At 36.1% G+C, this 24118-nt stretch overlaps 1 protein-coding gene across 5 annotated transcripts in view; it reads right to left on the reverse strand.

Annotated features, from left to right (window-relative positions):
- The window catches only part of PLA2G4A (phospholipase A2 group IVA), a 160003-nt gene that overhangs the window by 107359 nt on the left and 28526 nt on the right, over window positions 1–24118 (reverse strand). For 3 of the 5 annotated variants that reach the window (XM_058701814.1, XM_058701816.1, XM_058701815.1), the window contains exons 2-3: window positions 20956–21058; window positions 7764–7845 (exon numbers count right to left, since the gene is read on the reverse strand). In XM_058701814.1, coding sequence (XP_058557797.1) covers window positions 7764–7845; window positions 20956–20988 — 115 coding nt within the window. In that variant the 5' untranslated portion in view covers window positions 20989–21058. Of the gene's footprint in view, window positions 1–7763; window positions 7846–7966; window positions 8251–20955; window positions 21059–24118 lie in introns of those variants that run through there. The other 2 variants (XM_058701817.1, XM_058701818.1) reach the window with 2 other exon arrangements.

Here is a 24118-nt window from a genome sequence, read left to right on the forward strand (position 1 = left end):
GCTCAAACTTTTAGAGCAGCAGAATTATTCTCTTTGACATAAAAAGTTTAAGAGCATACTTTTCTGAGGAAACTTAAGAAACATTTAACTATTTTTTAAATTTTACTCCATGAGATATTAATCACACATTTTCAATACAGAAGTGGTGATGTATGATTTTTGGCAAAGAGAATTTACTTAGCTTAAGAAAAGAAGCCTGAATATCACTCAGTTTTTAAAAAGTTTTCAGAATGAAGATTTCCCTTCATTAAACATTAACATGCTGAAATATTTAACATGTAGAACATTAACGTGTTGAAGTATTTTTGTGAAAAATATGAAAGTATTTTAAGACAAAGAAGTTCAAGTATAAGACATATGTGATAAAAAACTAAATTAAGGAGGTTCTATCACTGATAGTCTTGAAAAAAAGGAGAGAACATGTGGATTATGTCCCTATTAGTACCGGTGACGTACTCTTCATTTTGATAGGAATCTGCTTTCCTTATCTCACAAAAGCATTGCTACCAGATATACAACTGGAAGATGCTGTTAATCTTATTGAATAAATGTGGTGAAAATCTACCCAAGGATCAACTGATATTATCAAAATATATAGAACAGTATTTACAGTACTCATCAGACCTAAACACAAATATATACATAAGAGTCACACACGCACAGAGATCTAATGACATTTAAATAGAGAAAAAAACGACTAACTGTCCTCCTAAAACCATTTGACCGTTTAATAAACTACATGAGTTAAATGAATGAAGAACAGTAGTTCTTTCCTAACACAACCTATTTCTCAACTTTGTAGAAAATACAAGATAAGAGATGAGAGATAGGCATGTTCTGGAACACTTTATTCATCTTGAAATTATCTTCCATAAAGAGGCCACTGGGAAATTGTTTCGTTATACACAGAATTTTTTAAATCTTGGGTGGATACTCAAAAACATTCCAAAAATATTAGTAAGCCGAAACTCATTCATCATAACTTAAGGGCTAAAGCCTAGGGAAATGTTTGATTCCATAAAAAATACACATATTTGGCCAATAGCAGTTCCATTTATTTATATACATATATATTTGAAACCCCATAATTAATCCAAGAAAAGGTTTATTATATTAATCCAAAGGTGTTATAAAATATATGTACCTTGAAACCCAGGAAAATTCTAGATAGCTATGGATAGAAATAACAGATATTTATAATCTACAAAACAAATGGAGTATAAAATTATTTTTAAACTTCTCTCTTTAGTGAGGTAAAAAGAAGGCACTACCCAAGAAGAAAGGTATAATTACACATATTTACAAATATCATTTGTCTATTCCTTCATCCAAAATTCTGAGATCTTACTACTACTTTGCCAGTCTCAAGGCTAAACACCTATCTTCTAAAACATAAGATACAGGCCGCAGTTTTATAAACACATGGTTAGACGCCTATGTGACAAGTGTTAAACAGAAGTCTGGACAGCTGGCAGAGGTGCACAGGAGTGAACTGTGCCCAAGTGCATTAGAGAAGACAACGGAAGTGCCATTCTACCATTTATTTCTTCTAAGCTGAAAAAAAGAAGGATCCGTTAATTTGCTCAACACAGAAACTCACAATGGAAATTTGTCTCCAAGGTGAAAAACTGAAAAATTATAGTGCATGGACTATCCCAAAAGAATATTCTTTAGCTCACACAAAGATTATATTTAAGAAATAAATGTCTTCTTGGGGCACCTGGGTGGCTCAGTTGGTTGTGTGTCTGACTTGGGCTCCGGTCATGATCTCACGGGGTTCATGAGTTCGAGCCCTGCATCGAACTCGCTGCTGTCAGTGCAGAGCCCGCTTTGGATCCTCTGTTCCCTTCTCTCTCTGCCCCTTCCCTGCTTGCACTCTCTCTCTCACAAATAAATAAATCTTAGAAAGAAAGAAAGAAAGAAAGAAAGAAAGAAAAAGAAAGATCTTCTTATGTTGGTATCTGAAATAATTTTAACAATAATAGATAATACCATTGAGGTCTTACTATGTGTCAGGCATATGAGTACTTCACATTAGTTAATGCATTGAATTCTCATAACATCTCTATGGTGAAAAAAGAAGACAGAGGAAACTTGCCCAACAACATGGGATGAGAGAGTAGTGTTTTGCCTCTGGAGACCATACTCTTTCATAAATATATTTGGCCTGTTTCCTAGGGATTTGATCACTGTGATATTCACGAACGTCTACCAGAGATAATATATTTTTATAGTAATTTCTACATTGCTCTTGCTGCTGCTGAAGATTCTCAAAAAAATTAAATAGATAACGTTCCTCTACGTACGCACCCAATACTCTGCCTCTCAGGCTAACACTTACAAATAGGAAGGTTGAGTTCTAGGCTCCTTTCCCAGGGAATTATTAACACTATGCATTGCGGGTCATGCCCTTTGAAGAGGCTAAATTCTCTGGATGGTCCTAGATGTGAGGGGATTGAGCTGCTGCTGGGGAGAACAAGACTGGAGGAAAGAGGGAAACCTTTCCCAGACTTACTGAATCAGAATCCACACTTTCAACAAGAACCGTGGGTGACTCACTTGGACATTAATGTTTGAAAAGCACTACTTGGGGAGATTAGGTCAGCCTTGGACCTGCAAATGGCGCAGCTGTTTAAAAATCAGGAACTTGATTTAGATCTTGCTATGAGCTTATCTACAATAAAAGATCATTTACCCACAGACACAGACTTTATGCAAATAAATGCTTGAGGTTCTTAAGAAAACCCAAAAAAAGTACCTTAAGATAGAAGCAATACAATCTTATTAAAATTGGTTTCAACATAATGAGCTCATAATTCTCCCAAATATATTTATTTTTTTCTTAAAGTTTAAAGGTTGGAATTAAGCTCTGTGTTCTCCTGAATACTTAAGGAAAGTAGATCTATCTGCAATCCTATAACTGTCTTCAGAAATCCTAACGTTGGTGACGCTAATTCTGTAAAGAGAAAGAGTTCAGTGTCTGTTGAGACCAGACAAGAATCATTAGTATATTTGCATAATTAGGATATTAAAAATATCTAATACTGGTATAGTATTTTATTGTTTCAAAAACACTATCCTATCCATTTTCTGACTTCATCTTAGGGACTGAAACATGACTCTATCCAGTTGTGAAGTCTGAGACTAGCCTCCATTATCACATTTGATCTGTGTTTTCCCCAACATAAAAAGGAGCAGAAACTCAGGGAGGTAGCTAAAACATTTGTGCCAGCCATTTCATTTGGTTTTAAAATCAGGTTTGTGGCCAGGGCTGTGTGTTTCACTTCACACATGCACAAAGAAAACTCTATTACCAACTGAAATTTTATCGTCACTGTAGTCATTCTGCAAATGTGTAACCTCTGTTAGAAGAGGAAAGGGACAATAAAAAACACAGAGTTTAATATATATCCATCCAACACATGCACCTGCTGCAGTGTTGACATACTCATGACTACACGTTATATTTAATATACCATAAAACCTTGGACTGTGAGTAACTTGTTCTGTGAGTGTTCCACAGGATGAGCAAACATAAGTACATTTTAACTTGATAAAGAGCTATGTCTTGCAATACGAGGAGTACATGATGCCGAACGTCACATGATCACAACGGAACCAATGGTTCTTGAAATTCGCTTTGATATACAAGTGCTTTGGATTACAAGCATGTTTCCAGAATGAATTATGCTTGCAAACCAAGGTGGTACTGTATATATATATTTATATATATACATACATATATGTGTGTATATATATGTATATATATGTATGTATATATATATGTATGTATATATATGTATGTATATATATATATTATACTATAGCTTTAAAAGTGAGAGTTATATTAATATTGCCAAAATTAAGGCAAACTACTTATTTTAAAACTAAGACTGGTGAGTCAGTTGCAATTATGAACTTCAAACAACCTCTTCATATGATGTGAGAATAAGAATGCATGGAAGGGTGGGCACTGGGATACAGGCATAAATGATACATTTTCGCACACTGAGATTAGCAACCAGGTCCGGGAAGGGGCTGTCCTGCTCTTGGCTGGCCCAGGCCCTTAGGTAAAAACAACGAAATAAGTGAGATGTTATGATTAAAATGTCAACTCTGACCCCTCAAAAGACAGCTCATGGGGTGCTGCTGATTTTATTATGATGTTTTGACAACATTACATGATATTTTTAAATGGAGATAATTAGAAAAAGATGGTTTATCAAGGGACAAAATAAAAAATAGATATAATCTTAGTATTATCTCAAAAAAAAAAAAAAAGAAAGAAAAACGAAAAAGGCAGATATAGGTATTTTACCAGGAATCAACCATTTGATTTTTTTGTGGCACCCTTGAGAAAGCCCCCACACACTCAGGCAAAACCAAAAAACCCAGTAGTAATCCGTCATTCTTCTTTATCAACATGTAAAATTTTATGGAAATTTGCCTTCTCAAATAAACGCAGACAATATCAACAACAGAAGAGGGTGTAGGTTTCTGCTCTCATAGTCTTCACAGATCTTAGGGCATTTTTTGTAGTTTTATCTTTGTCTATATTGAGAGAGATTCTATACACAAAGAATCCAAATTCAGTTTACTTGGTAATTCGTATTGATCAAGCTCACCACGCAATATCACCAAAACTCCTCTTAGGAAAGTGACAGCTAATGCCAATACCTTTTCTCACTGTAATAATCTCCTACAACTTCTCAGAAATAAAGTGCTTGGCGATGTATTGCAACCCTTCACTTTTTTATGCTAACCTTCTCACTGAATTTGTTTCTCTAAGACTTTCTCTTGTTCTTCCTTCTTATCTCTTCCTGACTTTCTATAAACTCATTAAGGTGATATAAAGGGTTAGCAACAATTGCCCCTCCTCCAAGAAATTATGTAACAACTCAAATGAAACAAAATCAAAATACAAATGCTGAATAAAAAGTTCACCAGAATGCCATGACACTGTCCTTTGCCCTATAGTGATTAATCTCCAGTGGCTATTCCTTCCATGGGTCCTTCATTTTCAAAAGGAAGCTTCTAGAGACCAAGGGTCTAAACTGTGTTGTGTACACTGTGAGGATCCAAAATGAACCTGTTCCCTGTTTCATGAGTTAATATCTCATGTTTATATTTAAGTATTATTATTAATGTCAACTCACATAGGTTTAAAATGACACCTGCTATACCACTATCTCCCCTGGCTTAATCCTAATAACGATAGCCCAAATACCTGTGCCTCTGGGGGAAGTAGCTAGAAAATCAGATCCATACCAGCTGAAGGTGACTCACAGAGTATAGAGTTTGAACTGCTGTGTGGGCTCGTCTTAACCACAGTAACACCTGTTGTACCTGAATGACAGAGTTCAGCGTTATAAGAAAGCATTGTTGCTGCCTTGTATAAGACATAACTATATTTTTTTAAAAGTCAAATTAGGTTAGTAACTTGCATGCCTGGCAAGTTACTGACCTAGGCTTCAAGGGAATTAAGGAGAGCTTATCTAACAATCGACCTCTTGAATTTTAAAGCCTGTGCCTTTTCTCAAGGTCATGGGGGATATACCAGTTTTTAAAAAGGGTTTCTGACGTGGCTCTTTCTTCCAGGGAACTCTCATTTAAATGATGAAAATGCAGAGAATTTTAAAAAGCAAAATAAGAATAACTTCAGAAGAACATTGACCAAGGAGTGGTTAAATGGGTTGGATTGAAGTATAAGATACAATTTAGAGTATAAATCCCTGGTCCAGATGAGAGTGAAAGAAATTATCCTTGTACTCTCATCTCTCATGAAAACTACTGCTCATCTAAAACTCTTGCCATTAGATTCTACATTGTTTCCCATTTTACTTCTGACTTTTTTAAAAAAATATTTTTTAAAAAGGTTTATTTATTTGAGAGAGATAGAGACAGCGTGAATGGGGGCGCGGCAGAGAGCATGAGAGGGAGATAGAATCCCAAGTAAGCAGTGCAGAGCCCGATGCAGGGGCTTGAACTCACAAAACTGTGAGATCATGACCTGAGCTGAAACCAAGAGTCGAACACTCAACTGACTGAGCCACGCAGGTGTCCTGTCCACTTCCTGGACACCTCTTTTCATTTGCTGAAGACTTGGGCACTGAGCTCACTTTTTTCCCCATAGTATTTAACTTTACTGGCCCATTTTCAGCATGATTTCAAGCAGCTAATTTTTATTCTTGCATCCGTTATCATATTTTTTATTCTTAAAAATATAAAGTATACCCCACATTTGCTTCCAATATATTTAACACAATATGGCCAGAACAGACATTCTAAAAAATGTTTTTAAGTTTATTTATTTATCTTGAGAGAGACAGAGACAACACGTGAGCAGGGAAGGAGCAGAGAGAAAGGGAGAGAGAGAGAATCCCAAGCAGGCTTCACGTTGTCAGTGCAGAGCCCAATGCAGGGCTTGAACTCATGAAACTGTGAGATCATGAGCTGAGCTGAAAATAAGAGTTGGACGCTTAACCCTCTGAGCCACCCAGGCGTCCCCAGAACAAATATTTTTTATTTTTATTTTTTTTTAAATTTTTTTTTCAACGTTTTTTATTTTTATTTTTGGGACAGAGAGAGACAGAGCATGAACGGGGGAGGGGCAGAGAGAGAGGGAGACACAGAATCGGAAACAGGCTCCAGGCTCGAGCCATCAGCCCAGAGCCTGACGCGGGGCTCGAACTCACGGACCGCGAGATCGTGACCTGGCTGAAGTCGGACGCTTAACCGACTGCGCCACCCAGGCGCCCCTCCAGAACAAACATTTTTTAGAATGAAAATTCAATTTGTGATTTATGACAAAAATGCCATCAAATTTCTCCCATTGTATTTCTGATGAAATCTCAACCTCAGCCTTTGTTATATTAGTGCTGGTCCCCCTTCCCCTTTGCCGTCTATTCTCTAACAACACTGGATCTCTTCTAGTTCCTCATAAGCACCGTGTTCTCTCGCTTGCCAAAACTCTACTTGCTCAGCCTGGGACTGCTCCCTCTCCTCGCCAAGATTTTCTTCCTCCAAGTACCAGTTTCAACATCATTGGGCAAGGCAGCCTTCCCTGCCTGCTTCCCAGCTTAACAAACTATAATCTCCATTCTTTCTCCAAATCCCGTTCTGAGAGGTAAATCGCCTGTTCCCATATTTTAGCAATCATCTAAAACTTTACCAAATTCATCATCATGATCCTTATCCATCTTTCTTTGTATTTCTACCCCCATAACCCCCAGCCTTTTGAGTGGTGAGATGAACTCGGAAAATGGCTTTTTCCAAGCATGGGGAAAGGATACTGCCAGCAAGTTCATTCAACATTATCCTCAGGCTGGGGTTCACGTTGTTGGAAGCTGTGCTACACCAGTTTCTTTAGCTATTTTCACACATAATAAACACATTTACGGGCATAAGAACTAGAGGAACTGCATTTTTTTAATCCAATAGGCACAACGCCTCAGGGGCAGCTTGTTCAAAGTCTTCACTTAGCACTCTTTTCAAAATAGAATTAAATAGAATTTATTTTAATTACAGAAATCTGGATGTCATAAGACAGTCATTTTTTCTGACTCCAAGTACTCTCAATATAAAGTCAAGACAAAACACTATTCCAACAGAAAGCAGAGCATCAGAGCACTGTTGGAAATGTTATCATTCAAAGATCTAGACAAAGATAACCACATCTGAAAGAGAGGGAGCCCCTGGCTTGTCAGAGGGCCGGAGCAACTAGGTTATGCATTTTCAACAGAAAAGCAAATAAGGACACTTACGCATGTCACCGAAGGCCCCCTTTGTCACTTTGGTGGCACGTAACACCACTACTGTGAACTTGTGGGAATACTGGTGCTCCACCTGGAAACAAATAATAGTAAATTAAAAATTAGCTTCCAAGATAGGATCCAAGCAAACTACGCTCGTTGTTTCCTTGAGACTGGTTAAAAACATCCAGGGTGAAGGGAAGTAACATTCATACCAGAAACATCCTTTGATCCAAGGGCTGCTCCTTATTCGAGTCTCTCTCTCCTCTCTCCCACCACAGAATTATTGAGAAGTTTAGATCATGCTTTAAAAAATGTCACTATGACTTGACTGCTGGAACTTTTCTGCTGTCAGGTTTACCAAGCTTGAGGGAAAATGTAAATCAGGACTGCAAGCTTTCTAGGAAGACAATCAGGCTTTGTACTGAATGATGAGGAAGCCCTGGCTTAGAGAGGCAAAGTCAGAGCAAGATGTTTGCATTATTCAGATTTGTTTGCTTTTATTGTTACTGTTCAATGAAAGTTTTCTTTGGCAAGACATTTCCAGAGCAGTTTTAAAAATCTTTTGGATCCAAGGCGATGACCGGAAAACTACTTATGTTAATTTTAATGCATTTGTTATAAACCATATGTAACGATGTTAAAATTTTCTATGAGCCCAATAGCTTGTGTGCACATAATAAATAATAACTGGTTGAAGATTATTAAATACTTCACCTAACTTGAAAGTAGTCACTAAACAACTCTATCAACCAAAACAGAGTAAGGAAGCAGGAATTCACTAAGTTCTCTGAGCAACTGAAAAGATTACAAAATCTTTATCTGAAGCTCAAGCATGTCTCATCTTAGAAGAAGCACACACTTATAAGCTACTCCTATCTTTCCTGACTTTAAACAGACTTGCTTAACACTTTAAAAAGTCCATAATTGATTTTAAAAAGGTAAGATACTGGCAATACTGAGAAATGAGTAATGACAGTCTAAAATCGAGGAGGTAGAAAAAACTATAAAACAGATTCATATATAGGACCAGCAGTAGTGAGATATAGAATCAAAAGTTATATAACATTCAACAGTTTCTGAAGATATCACTCTCTCAATAGAATAATTTATGTTCAGATTTGTAATGTAGCATCAGGAAGAGGTGAAGTCCTGAATGATGAGCATACTTTATTTAAAAAGAAAGAGAAGCATATAAAATCTTTCAAGATAATTCTTACTCAAGTTTATTATTGAAGAGAAATATCTTCTATAGCCAGAGGTGCCTGAGTAGTCAAAGTTTTATTCTGTATAAATGAAATTATCAATTATAAATTAAATGAATGCTTGTAAAAAAAAAAGTGTGTTGCCCTATACAACTGAAAATAACACACACTGACCCTACCAAAAAAAAAAAAAAATTCACTGTATTAGTTGGAGACTTCAATACCCCTCTATCAGAAATAGAACCATCAGGCAGCAAATTAGTAAGGACACGTTGGAACTCAACAGCACCATCAGTCAACTAGATATAATTGACATTATGGGCTACTTCATCCAACACAGAATACACATTCGTAAGCTCATGTTGAACAATCATATGATACATACTCTCAGATGACAATTGAATTAAACTGGCAATCAAAACTGAATGACATCTGGAAAATCACAAAGTACTTGGAGATTAAATAACTCACTTTTACTTTTTTTTTTTTTTCAATATATGAAATTTATTGTCAAATTGGTTTCCATACAACACCCAGTGCTCATCCCAAAAGGTGCCCTCCTCAATACCCATCACCCACCCTCCCCTCCCTCCCACCCCCCATCAACCCTCAGTTTGTTCTCAGTTTTTAACAGTCTCTTATGCTTTGGCTCTCTCCCACTCTAACCTCTTTTTTTTTTTTTTTCCTTCCCCTCCCCCATGGGTTTCTGTTACGTTTCTCAGGATCCACATAAGAGTGAAACCATATGGTATCTGTCTTTCTCTGTATGGCTTATTTCACTTAGCATCACACTCTCCAGTTCCATCCACGTTGCTACAAAGGGCCATATTTCATGCTTTCTCATTGCCATGTAGTATTCCATTGTGTATATAAACCACAATTTCTTTATCCATTCATCTAAATAACTCACTTTTAAATAACACATATGCCAAAGAAGAAGTCTCAAGAGAGATTTTTAAATATTTGGAACTAAATGAAAATGAAACTACAACTTATCAAAATTTGGGGGATGCAGCAAAAGTAGTGCTTAGAGGGAAATGAAATAATATGTATCTTGACATACATATTATTTCATATATACATATATTTCAAATTTTATTTCATGATATGCATATATGAAAAAAGAAAGATCTAAAATCAATCACCTAAGTGTCTACTAGAAAAAGAAAAGCAAAAATTAAGTCCAAAGCAAGCAGAAGAAACAGTAAAAATTAGAGCAGGAATGAATAAAATTGAAAATGGAAAATCAACAAAGAAAATCATTGACACTAAAAGTTGGTTCTTTGAAAAGAGTAACAAAATTGATAAGCCAGGCTACATAAGAAAAAAAAGAGAGCACAAATTATAAATATCATAAATGAATGAGGGAAGTTCACTCCAGATTCTATGGACATTAAAAAGATAATAAAGGAATACTATGAACAACTCCAAGCCCACAATTTAATAACCTAGATGAAATGGACCACTTCCTTGAAAGACATAATCTACCAAAACTCACACAAATGGAAACAGACAAGCTGAATAGGCCTATATATATAAATAAATTGAATCAATACCTAACCTTCCAAAACAGAAAGCACCAGGCCCAGATGGATTCACTGGTAATTCTACTAAACACTTAGGGAAGAAATTACACCAATACTCTCCAGTCTCTTCCAGAAGACAGAAGCAGAAGATATAGTGCCTAACTCATTTTATGAAGCCAGCATTACCTTGATAACAAACCGGACAGAGACATTACAAGGAAAAAATATAAACCCACTACCAACCAGTAAACCAGTATCTATCATAAACATAGATGAAAAAGTTCTCCAAATAGCAAATAGAATCCAATAATATATACAAGGAAATATAACCATAAGCAAGTGGGATTTACCGTAGGTATGCAAGGCTGGTTTAGCATTCAAAAACCAAATAATGTAGTCCATTACATAAACAGGCGAAACAAGAAAAATAACATGGTCATATCAACAGCGCAAAGAAATCATTTGACAAAATTCAACACCTATTTAGGATAAAAACTCTCAGCAATCAAAGAATAGATGGGAACTTTCTCAACCTGATAAAGAACATAGGTTTTATTTATATTTATATATAACTAAAGTGAGATTCTGAGAGGTTAAATAATTTCCCAGTATCTCATAGATAGGAAAAGTTAAACTTGAATTAGACTCCATTCTTGCTGTCCCCAATGTCTTCACTCTTTGTACATTCCTTCACTTATACAGAGAATAATACCAAATACCCACACCTTTAGTGAAAAAGGCTGTTTTCATTTATTAAAGTGGTACAGTTATCATCTAGTCTGTCTGGTATACCTGTAGTTGATCTGACGTTCCTCTAGTAACTGAGTTATTTCCTGTATCATTCAGCTGTTTTAATCTGCTTTTATTTCCATTAGCCTCAATTCTGTCTTAACTATAATGAATGAAATACTTGCAAGCCATTCATAGGAAATAGGGGACAAATCAACCATTTCTTGGTTCTTATAAGTTAATTTCAGAAACACGATAAATCTTCAGATCACCTGTAAGTTATTTTCAAAACATGAGTGTCAAAATCATGCCCATCTCCTTATAAGAGCTGTAAAGATTATAATATCTGTAAAGTAAATACAAATTCTTTGAGAAAAATGTTTAGTTTTAATCAAATCCAAATACCTTTTGATAATTCTTTGAAACATCCCGGGGCCAATATCAGTTATAATTTCAAACTAGTATGGACTAGACTAGCTTCCGACTTGGATAGGAGACTTTTGGTTATGTCTCAGGGGTGGTGCCAGAGGAAATGATATTATTGAATCCACAACCAGTGTTCCCTGGAGGAAACTGATGACTCAGCACAATGCTAGTTGGTAGTTGGCAAAAAGAAATGCCATATTTCAATTGAGATGTCAAATATAAGCTCAATACACTGACTCAGCCACCAAGATTAAGCTTTGCCTTCAGGTCTTGGATTACCTTACTTTGAGTGTCTTTTTCATCCCTAATCTTTTCCATCGTGAAAATCGTGACCCTTTTTCGTCTCACAATTTCCCGGTCATTATGAAAATAGCTACTGTATTAAATTCATTCTGGAGAATTATATTAACAACTGTAACTAAAATGGGCATTGGAAACAAGAACCAGTTTGTAAAAAGTCGATTTGATGATTGTTCTAATCTGTTGAAAGTTCTACTGTTATAAAGAACCGAAGAAATAATCATAAAACAAATCTGATGGAAGAGAAGGTACATTCTGCATGCAAATAGTTTTCTTTCTCTACTTAACTGTCATTGCTTAACTTTAAGTTAAACTAAAACCAAAGACTGTTGGTATGATAAAGACTGCGGAATCTCATTACCGAACCCAGAGATTGTCATCACCACAATCAGCAACAGGCAATTTCAAACAGATCTCAGAAATGTTTTTAAAAGAATTGCTGCATTGATGCCATCTAAGAGTTAGGATAGTGTTTTAGATAAGATACCTATTTTTGGTTTCACTTCCTGGTGTGGAGTTTCATTCTGATGTATTTGAGAGGCACAGGCATTGTGTTACTACTACTCTCTCACATTTTTTAAGAGTGACCAGTTTAACTATTTACAACCTACAATTCTATCTAAACTCTCAGAATTCTCAGTCATGGATTGCTATGTGCACAAATTATCCTAATGCCCCAAACACCCAATTTGTCAACAGAATTTGTTAGTTCTAGCGGAGTTAGATTTTTCTTCATTAAAAGAAAATCATAATCAGAAATCTGATTTGAATTTCTTCTCCTTCATCGACAAGAAACTTTCCACTTACACAATATGTATGTATATATCAAATACAGTAATAACATATTATACCATAATAAATATGCATATATATGTTTAAAAATTGAAGTATGATATAGGGTTCGTTTTCACTGATGTTAGAAGATTTTAAGTCCTATTTAATTGGGATTACTGAGACTGTTCTAGCAGAAAACCAGTCTAAAAAAAACTTGATGGTGACAGCTTACATCTAAAATACTCAATGCCACATTCACCATAAATTTATAGTGACTATAACATCTTCAAAAATACCTAAAATGAATCAGTCACCCGAATCTTTAGCACCTGAATTTTAATTGAGATATAGATTCTGGTCCAATGGGTAATTAAGTAGCTACAGTACCACACACACACAAAATTTTTTTAACATCGGCTTTTTTCCTACTTCAATACCCCTGAAGAAACGCACACTGGTCTTGGAGTAATGATGGCTGAGCTAAGGCCCATGAGGTAGAGAGGTACACCTTCATTCTCCTGGAGGGGCTCTTTATTTTTTTTATCTTTTTAAAAGTTTATTTATTTTGAGAGAGAGAGAGAGAGAGAGTGTGTGAGCAGAGAAGTGACAGAGAGAGGGGGAAAGAAAGGATCCCAAGCAGGCTCCACACTGCCAGTGCAGAGTCCAACGCAGGGCTCGAGCTCACAAACTGTGAGATCATGACCTGAGCTGAAACAGAGTGGGATGCTTAACTGACTGAGCCACCCAGGTGCCCCTCCTTCTCCTGGAGAGGCTCTTTAGAACACATGAAGCACCATCTGCTTGAAAACTTGAAAAAGTTTTCCCCATTCTTAAAGATGTTTTGGGTGGCAGAAATACTTATTTGATTTAGAATTACTGATCTAGGTAATATGTCGTGTTCATTCAAATCTAAGGTGTCTTTGCGTGGATGATCTTCAGATGTGTACATGAAGTCTAGTAGATCCAAACATTTGAAAATGTAGATATATTTACAGATGCCATTTGGGGTAATTTTATTTTTAGGGACTTTAGTTTATTATCTTTATTTTAAGGGACTTCTTAAAAACCTTCTCTTGGTCTTACTGTGTCTTTGTCATTAAGCAGTAAAAGATTCATAACTAAACAATATAAACATAAGTCAAAAGGGTATTTACAATAAATTGCCTTATATTTTCTCAGTTTTTCCTGCCTTGGTTTCCTCATCTGTAAAATGGCAATTATTTCACCAATGACATGGGATTTGTCAAGGGTCCCCTGAAACAAATCCAGACTCCAACATTAGAATTTCACATAGAGCAATATCGAATGTCAAGTTGGAGGGATAATTTAGCCATCTGCAAAACTCTGTCAAAATCAGACTTTCTCTCTCTTCTGGGGATTATGCAGAAGCACTACCAATTTCAAGTAATGGGGAACTCCACTTGTGATAATGGCAGATTAAACAATCCGGATTACCACTTCCCACGGAAAACAACTGAAAACTGGATAAGGTTTTACGAAGTGGGTAAAGGTTTTCCTAAAAGTAACTGTGACTGATGTTGGGGTATTCAGATTAAACATTACTTCTGGGTGTGTGTGTGTGTTAGGGTGTTTCCAAATTACATTATCATTTGAATCAGTGGACTCAGAAAAGTAGATTGCTTTCTCCCAGGGTGGGTTGGCATCATCCAATCTGTTGGGGGCCTGAACAAAACAAAAAGAGGAATAGGCCTCTTTTCTCCGAGTTTCACTGCTTGAGCTGAAACCCCTCATTTCATCTTCTCCTGACCTTAGACTGCTATTTATATCATTAGCCCCCTGAGTTCTCCAGCCTCCAGAACTGGACCGAATTAAACCCCCATCTTTCCTGGGTCTCCAGTTTGCAGATGGCAGAATGGGTGACTTTACGGCCTCCACAACCACATGACACAATTCCTCAAAATAAATCTCCATATCTAGATCTATCTGCTATGGTCTGAATATTTGTGTCCCCCAAAATTCATTTGTTGAAATCTTAACCCCTCAAAGATTAGGAGATGGGAGCTTTGGGAGGTACAAGGAACTCTCATGAATGGATTAGCGTCTTTATGAAAGAGAATCTAGACAGATTCCTTGCCTCTTCTACCTTATGAGGACGGAGTGGCTACAAACCAGGAAGAGGGTCCTCACCAAATGCAGCCATGCTGGCTCCTCGATCTTGGACTTTGCAGCCTCCAGAACTCTGAGCAATAAATTTCTTTTGTTTACAAGCTAAATCCAGACTCTCTCTCTGTCCTATCGATTCTGTTTCTCTGGAGAACACTGACTAATACAGTAACAAAGAACTAACAATATAGAAAGGCCTTAACTACCAGGAGGGAGATCAAAAGTCAAAGAGCAGAGCAAACCAGAGAGGTAAGCATGGTTTTGCCACAGGGGCATTTGCTGATCCAGAGAGGAGGAGGCTGAGACTAAGCAGGGCACTGACGAAGGATGAGTACCCTAGTAAACCACCCCCCTGTTTTAAGTTGAAACTGCCATAGACTGCACCATAAGGAATGACTGGTATCAGGGAAAGATTAGAAGCTTATCGCTACCCATCCTTTTTTCACTTTTCTAGAACTTGGTAGTGCTCACATACACAAAATATGCTATTTGCCATAAAAACTATTAGTTTTGCCCAGTGCTAGGCTTTTACAATAGGAATTTCGCCACCTTTATATTTTTGATTTCTCGGTAGCAGTATCTTACCTTCTGAGGTCCCTTGGCTGGAAGTGCCTGTCTTTACTGTGTCTAGAGAATACTTTGTACACATATCAACTATTTATAAAAGCCCTGTGAGGCAGACACAGCAGGTACCATTCATACTGTTTTCCACACGAAGCGGCTAAAACTCAGTTGAGGTGCTCATGAGCACGTAACTAAAGACAGGAACCAGCAGTAGAATACTAGTTCTTTGACAACTTACCCAGCCCCCCCCCCCCCCCACAATGTTACCATAATAATCGAGAATAATAGCTTTCCACTTTCTTGGTAAAATTTCCAGTCATCCCACAATAATGTTTTTCAAAGCTCCCTGCATTTAGCAGGCAGTCAGTCATGCTAGCATACCCATGTGGTTGACTGTCTCTCATGGGAAGACAACCTTAGGTTCTGTGGAAGTGGGACAGTGGCCCCCCATTGCTAATAGGTGGTGGGAAGAACTGTGGATTCTTTTTCATTCCAGGAAGTGACTCATTTTCAGAGTAAAAAGCTGGAAATTTTTATAAATCTTTTATACTTGATCTATTCTTGTAAAATTGGTCTCCTTGGTCCAAAAGAATTTAATAAATCCTGGAGACACAAACATCCTTCAGGTTGGAAAGAATCTCACAATTGTAAACATATGGAAACTGAATTCTGCCATAGGTCTATCACTCCATTTTCTACCAAATTCTTAAAAGCCAGCACTATGGGAAGCAAGAGAACTTGCTGGCTGTCAATTGCTGCATCAGCCCACGGGATTCTCCAACATGTCACTGCATCACAGGGGTGGTGAAAATAAGGCCAATCTTCTGTGCCTTGAGGCAGCCAAAACTGTGTTAGCCTGTCTGACACCACTCATTACAAGTTAGCTGACTTAATTTTCCCCACCTTTCCTTTTTACTAAAATTGTTCTGTGTTGAGTATACCCCCTTACATATTTTGAAAAGTATCTCAAAAACTAGAGCAGGGAATTTCGTCACTGAAACAATTTACACAGACACACACACACATACACACTCAGTCTTTTTCATACATACACAGAAAGAACAAGAAGAAAGAACAAAATTATAAAGCACTTGGGATCCTCTTCCTGTAAAGGGGATATAAGTTGGAATAGTAATTAAGTGTCCCACTCTGAAGCTGGGAAAGGTCATGAAAACTGTGATACAGGTATGTGGTTTGCATGCTTCATCATATGAAATGCCACATAGGTAATTACTATGGCCTAAGTATTTAGCTACTGTTAAAATGAGAGAAAGGATGACAGCAATGAGTTTTAAAATATCTAGATGCAGTTTCATTTTTAAATATACTCTGCCATGTTAAAAGAAGAAACTAGGGGTGCCTGCATGGCTCAGTTTGGTTAATAATCTGACTTCAGCTCAGGTCATGGTTTCACAGATCTTGAGTTTGAGCCCCGCATCAAGTTCTGAGCTGACAGGGCAGAGCCTGCTTTGGATTCTCTGTCTCCCACTCTCTCTGCCCCTGCCCACCCCACTCTCTCTCTCTCCCTCCCTCTCTCTCAAAAAATAAATAAACATTTAAAAAAAGAAGAAGAAGAAACTAAATGGCCAGTTCACAGGTCATCTGACAAGAGACAGGTGAGGACTGTAAGACGCTCAGTAATAAAGCCTGGTCAGATTAGGTAGAAGAGTGAAGGTCATTTGAAATAACAATGTTCTCTGAAATGTAGTACACTCCAACCATACTGAACTTCTTTCATTTCCTTAAATGAACTTTCTCATCGCCACACTCCCTCATATTTGCTTTTTCCAATCCAGAAAAGTAATTTTCTCCCTCTTCACTTAACTTCTACTAAACTTTCAGGTCTATGTCACTCCCTCTAGGAATTTCAGAAGGATTCCAGTTATTAGTTATTCCCAGAGTTATTAGTTTTATTAGTTTTTTATTTATTTTTTTAGTTATTGTCATTGTCTCTTATCAGAGCCCTTTCTATTTTTAAAAAAATTTTTTTTTAACATTTATTTATTTTTGAGACAGAGAGAGAGATAGAGCATGAACAGGGGAGGGGCAGAGAGAGAGGGAGACACAGAATCCGAAACAGGCTCCAGGCTCTGAGCTGTCAGCACAGAGCCCGACGCGGGGCTCGAACTCACGGACTGCGAGATCATGACCTGAGCTGAAGTCAGCCACTTAACCGACTGAGCCACCCAGGCGCCCCTCAGAGCCCTTTCTAAATAATATGGTTAGCGTGTAAATAAATGTTTGGCGTAAGCTCAGTTCAGGGACTCTGTTTGATTCACTTTTGCATCCCCAGTGCCTACTGACAACTGACAGGGAGTGGTACACAATGGGCATTCAATAAATAATGATAAGTGCTCAGAAAAAAAAAAAAAACTGCGATAGATTTAGAGGTAGAATGAATTGAAAATCCAAATGTTAGGATTCATAATTATTGTTGGTTTTTGTCTCAAACTCAGGGTTATAGACTTTAACCTTATCTTCCTTCTTCGTTTTCAGTCTCTAGTGCCAAATTTCATGTTCAAGTTGAAGAGTGAACACTTTGGTTAAATTCTCTGAAAGTGATAGAAATTACCCACCACTCTTGAAATGGTAAGATGAGAAACATTAATCTGTGCATAGATATAAAAACTCAATTAGTATGAAAAATAACAAAAGGAACCTACCTTCATTGTTGAAATGCATCTATAGAAAATCAGAATTGGGAAAGTAGGAGACTGTTTCAGAAAACAAAGATCTCATTTTATGATTTTATTTTATTTTCATGAGTCTTTGAATCAATCATCTTATTTTAAACACTGATTGTATGCCTTTTACAAACACCACACTTTAAATATAAGGAAAAATATAAATTGCAAGTAAAAAAGATGCACACACTAATCAAAGAAACCAGAGGGTTCAAATTAATAAAAGACAAAGTAAAATTTAGAACAAGTTATTATTAGAGATAAAAAAAGGACCTAATGATAAAACATCAATTAGACAGACATATATACATTCATAAGTTATATGAACTAATAACATATCTTCATAATTCATAAAGCAAAAGTTTTAAAATGGAATATGCTGTTGTATATGGAACACTGAAAAAGAAATTCAGTAAGTTCACTGGATCTACAAAAATTGATTCCATTTTGATATAAATGCAACAACTACTTGGAAGATACTCTTTACCCACAGGGGATACATTCCAAGCAACCCCACATCCCCATCCCACCCCCCACCTCCCACTCCAGCCATGGATGCCTGAAACCATGGATAGTACAAACTCTCTATATACTGTTTTTTTTCTTAAACATATGTCTGTATGATAAAGTTTGTTTATAGATTAGATGCAGTAAGAGATTAACAATAACCAATAATAAAATGGAAAATAACAATAAACCGTAATAAAAGTTATGTGAATGTGCTCTCTCTCTCAAAATGTCTTGTATTGTACTCACCCTCCCGTGATCTTGTGAGATGATAAAATGCCTACGTGATGAGATGAAGTGAGGTGAATGACACAGGCTTTGTGACACAGTGTTAGGCTATTACTGACCTTTTGACAATATATCCAGAGGATCATCTATTTCTGTATAAAAGCTGACCACAGGTCACTGAAACCGCAGGCAAGTGGGGATACTATAAAAGGTTGTTTACTGAAAAATACAATACACTCCAGAGAGACTTAAAGATAATCTAAGTAACATTCATCTGGATTAGATTCATGGGTTATTAATGGGTTGGAAGACTCAACAATGTTATCATGTCATCCCTCCCTTCATTGGTCTATAGAATCATTACAGTGCCATTAAAAATTCCAGCAGTTGTGTGTGTGTGTGTGTGTGTGTGTGTGTGTGTGTGTGTGTAAACTGACAAACTGATTGCAAAATTTATGAGGAAATGCAGAAGACTGATAATAGCCACGGCAATCTTAAAGAAGAAAAGTTGGAGAATTTACACTATCATCCAGAAGATACATTTCAAAGCTACAGAAATTCAGATGGACATATAACTGGTATTATATAACAAAGACTAATAGACCAATAGAACAGAATAGAAATCAAGCCACACACATATGGCTGCTTGATTTACAGTAGAGGCACTGCTACCATTCAGTGAGGGGATGATGGTTATCAGGAGACCAGATAGTCTGTAGTATATTGATATGAAAATTGAAATGTGAAAGTGTGGAAATTGAAATGTGAAGTGTGAAAGTGTGGAATTCTGCTGCTCACAACAACATGAATGAATCTCGCAGATATAACGTTGAATGCAGATATCTATATGAAGGTCAAAAACAGGCAAAACTTATCTGTGGTAATAGAAGTCAAACATTGGTTACCTTTGTGGGGTTTAGTGACTGGAAAGGACATGAACAACTCTTCTGGGTTACCTCTAATGCTGTGTATTTTTATCTGGATGATGGTGGAATATATAGGTTATATATTCATGAGTGAATATATAGGTTAATATCCATCAAGCTGAACAGTTAAGATTTATGCACTTTATTTATGTCACCCCTCAATTGAAAAAAAAAAAGACTCCAACAGGAAGAACAGCTTGCAAAGAAAACCAAGAAGGAAACTATTGCAAGAAAATAGGAAACAGAACCAGGGAAATCGGAAACAGAACCACAGAAAATTGAGAAGAGTTTTAGAAAAAGTATGACCAGTACAGGTGGGGGAGTACTGAAGAGTCCATTGAATTCAGAGCCAAAAGAGGCCCTCGATGGATTTTTTTTTTTTTTTTTTTTTTTTTTGTGAAGTGGGAAAGCTGAGTCCAGTTTTTAATGATTCAGGTTGTGAATGGAGGAGAAGAAAGCACTAGAAAACAACTGTAATATGTTAATCACGGCTACCCAGGCAGGGAAAGAGAGAGAGGATGGTAGCTAGAGAAGGATGTAGAGTAAGAGAACAGTGCTTCATTTTAAGTAATAATAAGGCTGTGGATTATTCCTTAAAATCCATAAAAACTATTTTTAGTCCATATAAACCTAACCTAACTGGATCTCAAGTGCTGAATTCAGCAAAACAATTGCTCCTTTGTTTCTCTGATCAGAAGAGAAGGTGAATACTTCCAACTGAGTTTGGAAAATACATACTAAAATTTGAAATGACTCAACTCTTTCCTGATAATTAACCACTCATACAAGAGTTGGTTTAACTATACCTACCTAAGGGAAAGTATAGAATGCATTACCCTGGCACAGCATACCAAAATGTAGCCTTCAATTCAATAATTCTTGTTTCTTCTCTCCACCAATTCATGTGAAGGGTTGAACTTACACAGACTGATAATTGCTAAGTGGTAACTACATTTTTTTATTGTTCCATGAAAGTTCTGTACTGTTACACATGTTTTGGTATTTTTTTCCCCCTCCAAGTACCTCTTACAGTGAAAAAAAATGAGTTACTTTTATTATGTGTTATAGGAGTTTGTAGTTTATATGAGTTTCATGAAAAGTCCAGGAGTTGCCATAGAGCTTTACTTTATTAGCCAACAGAAGCAATACTCGTGCACAGAAATATATCTGCCTCCCTCCCAGAAAGGATTTATAAACAGTAAATGACTTACTATAATGTGCTGATAAGGATCTATAAATGACATTTTGGTTTCAATTACAGAAAATCTCTTCACACTTCAAAGGTCTTCTCTGGTACTCTAGCTTCTTTAAAACCTACAAAAATAAATAATCATTATTGTTAAGCTTCCTCTTGGATGCAATTCTAAGATTTATATGATGATGAATATGAACCTTAGGAAGTAAAAGTCCACCCAAGGGGACCAGATAGAGTTCCCATTTGTTATATGACTGAGCATACACACACAACTTAGGGAAAGGATAAACATATTTTGATAGTACTGTTTAATTTCCATATTTATTTGTTCAAATGTATCCTGTCAGTAATTATTAGGAAAGTCCAGAATTTTTTTTTTTGCATTTGCCAAGTATTTTATGAGAAATTCATTGAACTTACGAAAAATTAAAATAATTTTTGTAGTGTTTATAACTAAAAAGCCACATCCCATTGTTTGTTTTCTCAATTGGGCCAGTGTTACACAAAATCATGCTAAGGAAGGAACATTTTTTACCTTAGCTATTTGTTAAGAGCTTTAAAAACATTCATGTTGGGGTGCCTGGGTGGCTCAGTTGGTTAAGCCTCCAAGTCTTGATTTCAGCTCAGGTCACAATTTCCTGGTTTGTGAGTTCAAGTCCCACGTCAGGCTCTGTGCTGACAGTGCAGACCCTGCTGCACTGGGATTCTATCTCCCTCTCTTTCTGCCCCTCCCTCATGCACATGTGCATTCTCTCTCTCTCTCAAAAATAAATAAACATTAAAAAATTATAAACATATATTTATAAATATATATTAAATATACAACACATATGTTATTAATATATATTATATATGTATATGTATATATTAATGTATAATATGTAACATGTTATTCATATATAATATTAATATATATTTATACATATATAACATATATATTAAATATATAACATATATATATTTCACCTTGAATTTCAACTTCAGTGCTGACATTTTTAAAAAAAGTATTCATTCTAAAATACCAGTTTAATTTGGAAGCAGTTGAATAAAAAATATTTCAGTGAAAAAATGCTTTCTATACTTTGCTTTCTTCTCCTACAATTATTCCATATTATTTAAAATCAAATAAACTATTCAATGAACATCTGTTCTTCCATCATAGATTTTTTTTCCCTTGAGACTATAAAACAATATATATTTATATCTTAGCATTCTATATGTCACATCTAATTTGGAACAGCTTTTCAAATACCTTTGTTATTTATGATTAATATGTACATTCTAAAATATGTTTTAATTTCAGAATAAAATTTAAAAATTTTAAAGTGTTTCTTTTCTTTTTAAACATCACATTTTAAAAATTATAAAAAATAGCTCATGCTCAATTTTATGAACATGAACTATGGAAACAAATAAAGAATAAAGTGTAATCACGATTTTATTTTGATGTGTATCCTTCCAGACTATCTGATGCATAATCATATATTTAGAGTACAAAGGAAAAGAAAGGATTTTAATTTTTTATACAGATGGGATCTCATCAAGTGCCCTTGAGTTCTTAAACTCACTTCCTTCATCATTTCTTAAGCAAAAAGAATAGCACTTATTTATTCATTCATTTATTTATTTTTAAAGGCTTTATTTTTTCAGGGTAGTTTTAAAGTCATAATTGAAAGGAAGGTACAGAAATTTCCCCATAAACTCCCTGTCCCCACACATACACAGTCTCTCCCAATACCAACATCTCCTACCACAGTGGGACGATGGTTACAACTGATAATCCTACACTGACACATCATCATCACCCAGAGACCACATCATGACCTGAGCCAAAGTTGGAAGCTTAACCGATTGAGCCACCCAAGTGTCCCTGATCTTATAATACATTTTCCTGATAAAAATGTAGCCAGCATTTTAAACCAAGATGAAGGCAAACCATCATTCTGATTTTATAAACTACTATAAACTTAATCTTGTATTAGCTTATTTTAAACCAAATACAATTTTTTATAATATTACCCAATCACTAATTGCCTTAGCTGTCCGTTATTCTGGTTGGATCTACTTGCCTTGTCAGTAACTTTCAGATCTTTACTACAGTATCATCTTCCCTGTAAAGCTTTCCCTGACTATATTATTTACTTATTTTTGAGACAGAGAGGGTACGAGCGAGGGGCAGAGAGAGACAGAGACAGACAGAGAGACAGAGAGACAGAGAGAGAAGCAGGGCTCACCCAAAGCAGGGCTCATGAACTGTGAGATCATGACCTGAGCCTGAGTCAGATACTTAACTGACTGAGCCACCCAGGCACCCCCTGACTGTATTATTTTAAGTGGTGGAAACCTTTCTTTTTTTGCCATCTAACATGGATTATCTAGTTTTTTGTCTATTTCCCCTCTCATTTAATTAGGATACAAACTCCATGGAGGCAGATCTTTTATGTATTTTATTTTGTAATACTCCCAGCCCCTATGTAGGTACATATGGCCAATTAATATGTATTTGTTGAATGAACAAATGGATGGATATATTTATATAAGAGAAACAACTTTTAAGACCAGTTATACAAAAACACTGTAGCCAAGTTCATTTTTTTTCATCCACAAATTGCATATTCCTCATCTCTGTCTATATCTTCTGCATCATTTCACTCTCTTAATCCATACTAGGATAAGTTTCTCTTTTCCTGCTTATTATTTTCCCTAATTATCCTCACATTACAAACATCATACAAACATAATTATTTATTTACCACCATACAGTACTGTGCCTCTGATTAGGCTCTAAGTATTCTTACAACTACATTTCATGTTGAAGGAACAACAGCATAAGAAGATACAGGCAACACTCTACTAGGATGACCTGGTATTTATATTTGAATTTGTTATATAGGAAATATGTACATGTATCAGATGGTCCGATCCTAACTAGCCCTTCCCACTGTCAGGATTTTCTGAGCTATTTCTAGGACACCTTATTTAAAATGATCATCAATGACTTAATGGCTACTGCTTTCATGCCAATTAAATTCAAGATAGCCTACATCAGTCCCAAGTCAGAATATAGCTCATACTCTAGAGCTGCTGGTGGAACATATTCTTATGGATGATAGAGCATGGAAATTGCCTGCACTTTTCTTAGTCTAACAATCTATGTTTCCCTTATATCATTACCCCTT

Source organism: Neofelis nebulosa, chromosome 15 (assembly GCF_028018385.1).
Source record: "Neofelis nebulosa isolate mNeoNeb1 chromosome 15, mNeoNeb1.pri, whole genome shotgun sequence".
NCBI classification, from domain to species: domain Eukaryota; kingdom Metazoa; phylum Chordata; class Mammalia; order Carnivora; family Felidae; genus Neofelis; species Neofelis nebulosa.